At 48.2% G+C, this 6,301-nt stretch overlaps 1 protein-coding gene across 6 annotated transcripts in view; it reads left to right on the forward strand.

Annotated features, from left to right (window-relative positions):
- Positions 1 to 5,043, forward strand: part of ABCF1 (ATP binding cassette subfamily F member 1) — a 14,683-nt gene extending 9,640 nt beyond the window's left edge. For 5 of the 6 annotated variants that reach the window (XM_025418076.3, XM_049092503.1, XM_025418073.3 and 2 more), the window contains 14 exons: positions 234 to 373; positions 459 to 607; positions 918 to 1,001; positions 1,165 to 1,289; positions 1,492 to 1,604; positions 1,746 to 1,917; positions 2,078 to 2,152; positions 2,241 to 2,311; positions 3,426 to 3,458; positions 3,542 to 3,710; positions 3,890 to 3,954; positions 4,041 to 4,113; positions 4,256 to 4,418; positions 4,637 to 5,043. In XM_025418076.3, coding sequence (XP_025273861.3) covers positions 234 to 373; positions 459 to 607; positions 918 to 1,001; positions 1,165 to 1,289; positions 1,492 to 1,604; positions 1,746 to 1,917; positions 2,078 to 2,152; positions 2,241 to 2,311; positions 3,426 to 3,458; positions 3,542 to 3,710; positions 3,890 to 3,954; positions 4,041 to 4,113; positions 4,256 to 4,418; positions 4,637 to 4,640 — 1,436 coding nt within the window. In that variant the 3' untranslated portion in view covers positions 4,641 to 5,043. Of the gene's footprint in view, positions 1 to 233; positions 374 to 458; positions 608 to 917; positions 1,002 to 1,164; positions 1,290 to 1,491; positions 1,605 to 1,745; positions 1,918 to 2,077; positions 2,153 to 2,240; positions 2,312 to 3,425; positions 3,459 to 3,541; positions 3,711 to 3,889; positions 3,955 to 4,040; positions 4,114 to 4,255; positions 4,423 to 4,636 lie in introns of those variants that run through there. The other variant, XM_025418074.3, reaches the window with a different exon arrangement.
- The last annotated feature ends 1,258 nt before the right edge of the window (positions 5,044 to 6,301 follow it).

The following is a 6,301-nucleotide window of genomic DNA, read 5'->3' on the forward strand; positions in this document are numbered from 1 at the left end:
AGTCGACTGACAGTAGAAGAAATTGTGGTTATGGAGTGAGAAACGTTTGGGCAGGGGGCAGGGATTGGGGACTGAGAGATGGGTGCCAACGAGAGGAGATATAGAGAATATTTTATGTGAAACAAGTACAAAGAGTTGGGCAAGGCCAGGCAAACCAGAAGTAGAGCTGAAGGAAAGAAGGAATGGGAGTCTTGGCTCTCTAGGCGACCTGTCTGTCCTTGCCTTCCCCTCAGAGGTGGTAGCAGATGAGACGCCGGCCGTGCAGGCTGTTCTTCGAGCTGATACCAAGCGACTGAAGCTGCTGGAAGAGGAGCGTCGGCTCCAGAGGCAGCTGGAGCAGGGAGATGACACAGCTGCTGAGAGGCTAGAGAAGGTAGAGGAGATGGCGCAGGGGACATGGGCTGAGACTTGGGAGTTCCTAGAACCTCTAGACATGTGTCCTCTTCTCCCTCCTCCAGGTATATGAAGAATTGCGGGCGACCGGGGCAGCAGCTGCAGAGGCCAAAGCCCGGCGGATCTTGGCCGGTCTGGGCTTCGACCCTGAAATGCAGAATCGGCCCACACAGAAGTTCTCGGGGGGCTGGCGCATGCGTGTCTCCCTGGCCAGGTGGGCAACCCACATCACCACCCTCCTCTTTCCAGCCTCCATCTACTGGGAGGCTTTCCCTTCTCCATGTTTTAGGGCCAGTAGGGAGTTGCAAGGCTTCCTGCTTTCTTCTGTATCATCTGCATTGTCAAACTCAAGATCTTTCCTCCCTACCTGGTGGTATATTTTCATCGACATGTCCTGCATAGGAGCTTCTCTGAGGAGAGATTGGAAAGGAGTGTTCATGGTCTCTTACCAGAGGCTTCTGTGGGGTTTTCTGAGCAAGGATCTTGCTAGCCCTGATCCTATATTTTGCTGCCCCACCCTCTAGGGCGCTGTTCATGGAACCGACGCTGCTGATGTTGGATGAGCCCACTAACCACCTGGACCTCAATGCTGTCATCTGGCTCAATAAGTACATCACCCTTGATTACAGTTTTGACATCATGGGTTCCCATTCAGTCTTTACGATCTAGCCCTTTCTCTCTTCCTCCCTTTTTTTTTGTTGTCGGTCTGCTTCTCTGACCTAACCCTAACCTGACCATTGTGATATGTTCACACTCTTTTCTAAAACCCAGCTACCTCCAGGGCTGGCGGAAGACATTGCTCATCGTCTCCCATGACCAGGGCTTCCTGGATGATGTCTGCACCGATATTATCCATCTTGATGCCCAGCGGCTCCATTACTATCGGGGCAATTACAGTAAGTGAGATCATCTATAGGGGGAAGAAAGCAAAGGCCTTCGAGAAAAGGCCTTACTTAGAGGGAAGACTGGTAGGGATGCAGTGATGTTAAATCTCCGGAGTCTAGGCAGTGATGCTCACCTCTGTCCTCACTGGTCCTGGTTGTCCCTCTGCTGGGGAGAGAGACAACTGTTGATGCCCATCCTCCTCGTCTGCTGCAGTGACCTTCAAGAAGATGTATCAGCAGAAGCAGAAAGAACTGCTGAAGCAGTATGAGAAGCAGGAGAAAAAGCTGAAGGAGCTAAAGGCAGGTGGCAAGTCCACCAAGCAGGCGGTGAGCAGCTGGGGGTCTTCCTTTTCTGGAGGGCTTTTCTCAGTACAGAGAAAGAGGGGGCTCTTTCTGGAGGGGCACCACCCTCCATTTCAGGGACCGCTGTGAACAGTGAAGATTTCTCCTTTTCTCCTTTCTCTCCAGGAAAAGCAAACAAAGGAAGCCCTGACACGGAAGCAGCAGAAATGCCGGCGGAAAAACCAGGACGAGGACTCACAAGAGGCTCCTGAGCTGCTGAAGCGCCCCAAGGAGTACACTGTGCGCTTCACTTTCCCTAACCCTCCACCACTCAGCCCTCCTGTGTTGGGTCTGCACGGTGAGTGGCTGCAGATCCCAACAGTGCTGGGTGGAAGCGTGTGCACCCCATGTCCTCCATCCAGCATGGGATCCATTTCTTTTCTCCCAAGGCCGGGACCTTCAGGGTGACTGAAAAGAAAGTGAATCTTTTTTTTTTTTTTTTTTTTCCTGCTTCTCAGGTGCGACGTTTGGCTATGAGGGGCAGAAACCACTCTTCAAGAATCTGGATTTTGGCATTGACATGGATTCAAGGAGTGAGTTGGTGTCGAGTGCTTGGGGATGTGAAGCTGGACTGCAGGGACAATTTTGGGGACTTCTGATTACCTGTCTTCCTCCTTGCAGTCTGCATTGTGGGCCCTAACGGCGTGGGGAAGAGCACCCTGCTCCTGCTACTGACGGGCAAGCTGACACCAGTAAGTCCTGGAGCCAGGCCAGGAGAGCATGACAGCTGTGAAAAGGCGGCTGTTCACCAGATGCTAGAGTCAGGCAGCCCCCTTCTAGTGCTGAAGATTTAAATACAGAACTCACCACAGATGACTCATTTCCCTAAGAGGTGTTGTAGAAGAGAGTGCTTGTAGATCAGGTGAGGGGAGGAAAGCAGGTAGAAGAGGGGTTGGACTGGGGGTATCCCTCCCTCACATGTGCTTTGGTTATACGAGAAACTTAAGTCTGTTATAGAATGCTTAGAAATTGTGTAAGAAAATTCTAGAGGTCATTGGTCTTAATTTTGGTGCATTGCTTTCCCCTTTGGTTCTGCAAATGTAAAAAAATACATATATATATATATATATATATATATATATATTATAATTTTTTTAACAAAAATGGGCTCTCAGATTGTTTTATAGCCAGTTCTTTCAGATAATGTACATTGAGAATTTTTACATGCCAGTAATTATCCATGTACGTTCATGTTTTTGTGAATTTACTATGATTTATTTGATGTCAGTCACTTAAATTATTTTTCACTGAAGGTCGGTTGTAAATATTCTTATGGTATGTGTTCATGGATGTAGTTTTTTCTTAGGATATACTGCCTATAATCGCTCTTAGGACTTTTACAACAACATATTACCATACAGTGCTTTAGATTGGGTGTAGCCCTCTTTACTCCTTCTAGGAAAGTGTTGAGAATAGAGCCCTTTTCTTCAGACACCACATTGCTAGAGCCTCTCACAAACTGTCTCTTAATCCCCATCTGAGGCAGAATCGTGAAAAAGATGCCATTGGTGGGTCTTGTTGGGTGGGAAGGGGGTCGTCTTTGTCTGTGGTCCCTTCCCTCCTGGTTCTCAATCTGTGTTTTGTGTCTCTCCTCTTCATTCGTCTGTCATTCCCCTTTGGCTCTGTACTATTCTCCTTTCCTGGGTGTGCCTTTGTCACATTAGGGAGAACATCTGGGTTCTTTTTCTTGCATGGACTTATTCCCAGTCCAGTTCTAGTATTTGTCTCCCTTTCAGAAAAGTTGGGGTGTGGAGCAGGACACTGTCTCCCCTTTCCCTTATCTTATCACTTGCTTTTTCCTTACAGACGCGTGGAGAAATGAGAAAGAACCACCGGCTGGTAAGTTAGCTTTGGGAATTAGGGAACAAAGAGTCTGATAGAGGAAGTATGATTTTCACAGACCACCTCCCTCTCTTGGGCAGAAAATTGGCTTCTTCAACCAGCAGTATGCAGAGCAGCTGCGCATGGAGGAGACACCCACTGAGTACCTGCAGCGGGGCTTCAATCTGCCCTACCAGGATGCCCGGAAGTGCCTGGGCCGCTTTGGCCTTGAGAGTCACGCCCACACCATCCAGATCTGCAAACTCTCTGGTACCACTGTAGGGGGCTAGGGAAGATGTCCTTCTCCTTAATTTTCATCTCCAGACTGTACCTAGAGTCAGAAGAGAAGAAGAGCTAGGACTTGGGGAAACTCTGCGCACACATGTTCAGTTTACCTTCAGAAATCTAAGGCAGTCAAGTGTGATGGCCCTCCTCTTCCTTTGCTACAGGTGGGCAAAAAGCCCGGGTTGTGTTTGCTGAGCTGGCTTGTAGGGAGCCTGATGTCCTCATCTTGGTGAGTGAGCTGGACCGCAAGAGGGGCTAAAGGTGACAGTATTGGAAGGAATTGTAACGCTTGGTCATGGAATGTCTCCTCCATAGGATGAACCCACCAATAACTTGGACATCGAGTCTATTGATGCTCTTGGGGAAGCCATCAATGAATACAAGGGCGGTAAGTTGGCTCAGGATGCAGACTCCTCTTTTCCTTGGGGACCAGACTGTTGTGTCCCTTGGCCAGGGCTCCCTTCTTTCAGGCTCTGATTGCCCTCTACCTTTTTCCTGCCTGCCCTCCATTCTCTCATCTTTTTTCAAAGCTGTGATTGTCGTCAGCCACGATGCCCGACTCATCACAGAAACCAACTGCCAGCTGTGGGTGGTGGAGGAGCAGAGTGTTAGCCAGATCGATGGTGACTTCGAGGACTACAAACGAGAGGTGTTGGAGGCCCTTGGTGAAGTCATGGTCAACAGACCCCGAGAGTGAGTTTTCCTTCCTGGAAGTCTCCTGAAAAACAAGCTTGTGTGGCCTAGAAGCCCCCTTTTGTCTCCCTTTCTCCTCTTGGAAGCCTTCCTCTGGCCTGCAGCTGACCCAGCAGCTATTCAGGCACAGGAAGGCAGAGCATGGTCTTGACGTGACCAGGGTACCACTTTGATTGGTTCTTTCTCTCTGAAAGACTGTGTGTTTCAATTTTCTTCAGGTAACTGAGCTGGCCTTATCCTTGACATCCTGCCATATACACAGAGGTGACCTTCATTGTTGTGGGCTCCAACCAGCCAAGCTTAAGTAGCCAGTTATTTCGAGACTCTCTTATCACTAAGAACCCTGCCTCTGGTCCACCTGAAAGCTTCAGGCCCAGCTGGCCCCCTGGTCTTTGAGTGGTGCTCCTCTTTTCTGGTGGACTTAATGTTGACTTGCTCATACAAATAACTGCTGCATCTCAGTGCTAGAGGCACGTTCTGAGGCCTGTGCTATCACCCAGCCCAGGGTTTGGTGCCTGCAGTCACTTGTCTAGCTGGGGACTTGGGGACAGGAAAGAATGGACACTCAGCTTGAATCTCCCTTTACAAGGGGAGGAAATAAAGGAAAGGAGTTGTTGCTGCCCTATCACTGTTTGGAGATTTGTGGGAGTTGGGACTGTTCTCAGTGTTGATTTGCTCTGTTCCGTTTGCTAGCAGCATTCAGTATCCACTCTTCCCCACTAATACAGATGGCTCCACCTTGTAGTCTTAATGCATTTTAGATGGTGTTTGTTTAAGGAGTCTCCCTCCCTTCCTCCAGCCCTTCAGACAGGAAGGGAAAGGGGTTCATTCCTTTCATCTGGGACTCCTGGGCTTCTCATTGTCCAAGCTCTGCCCTGTGGTCAGGGATCGCAGTACTGATCCTCTCAGAAATTCCTAAATCAACCGTCCTGTACAAACAACACTGGGGTATAAAAAAGGAAAAGACAAAGTCTACCTCATCAATAGTCTAGCTACACAAGACTTAGAAAATGAGACATCAGCCTAAGGGTGATTTGGTTAATTGCCAATTTGTGGTACTCTAGATTCTATAAGTTGCAATTTGCTCATAGAAGGGAAAGATTATCCAGAACTTGATTATTTGACAGGATCACTTCAGGGGCCTTTTGAAAAGGAAAAATTTGAATAGTGAGAGAACAGGAAGCCATTTTTGGAATCTAGGAAAAGAGCAGATCTAAGTCTTGGAAAGAACAGACTGTTTGGGAGTTAATGAGAGAGCATAGCTGGTGTGGCCATTCCTAGAGATAGATTGCAGAGGTAGATTGGGAAAGAAACCAGTGGTGACTTGAGCTGATGATGGGGCTGTGGAAGCATATGGAGTGGACCCCATAACTTCTTGCAGGTGAGGTAACTAAATGCTGAACTAGGGTATGGGAGGGATGAGAGGGAAAGGTCAAAAGAGGTGTAGGAGTTGGAGAGAATTCTAGAGGAGAATGATCTGATGTATCCAGTTCTAGAGAGAATACAAGGCACTATTTTGGTTAAGACACTGAGTGTGGACATCTATTTATGGGAAACTATAAAAATAATGGGCTTGAAGTACAGATTTTCTACTGGAAGTGCAGGTTTGGTGTGTTAGGGAACATCTCAAATTAGGAACCATCCCTCTTAACGGAATTTTTTTTTTTTTAAGATTTTATTTATTTATTCATGAGACACCAAAAGATAGGCAGAGGGAGAAGCAGGCTCCATGCAGGGAGCCCCATGTGGGGCTCAATCCCCGGTTTTCAGGATCACACCCTGGGCCGAAGTCAGACTTTCAGCCACTGAACCACCCAGGCGTCCCTCTTAACGGAATTTGAGGGGGAAATAATCAGGATCTTGAACCAAGCATCTGAGTAAGA

This window comes from Canis lupus, chromosome 12, assembly GCF_003254725.2.
Source record: "Canis lupus dingo isolate Sandy chromosome 12, ASM325472v2, whole genome shotgun sequence".
NCBI classification, from domain to species: Eukaryota; Metazoa; Chordata; class Mammalia; order Carnivora; family Canidae; genus Canis; species Canis lupus.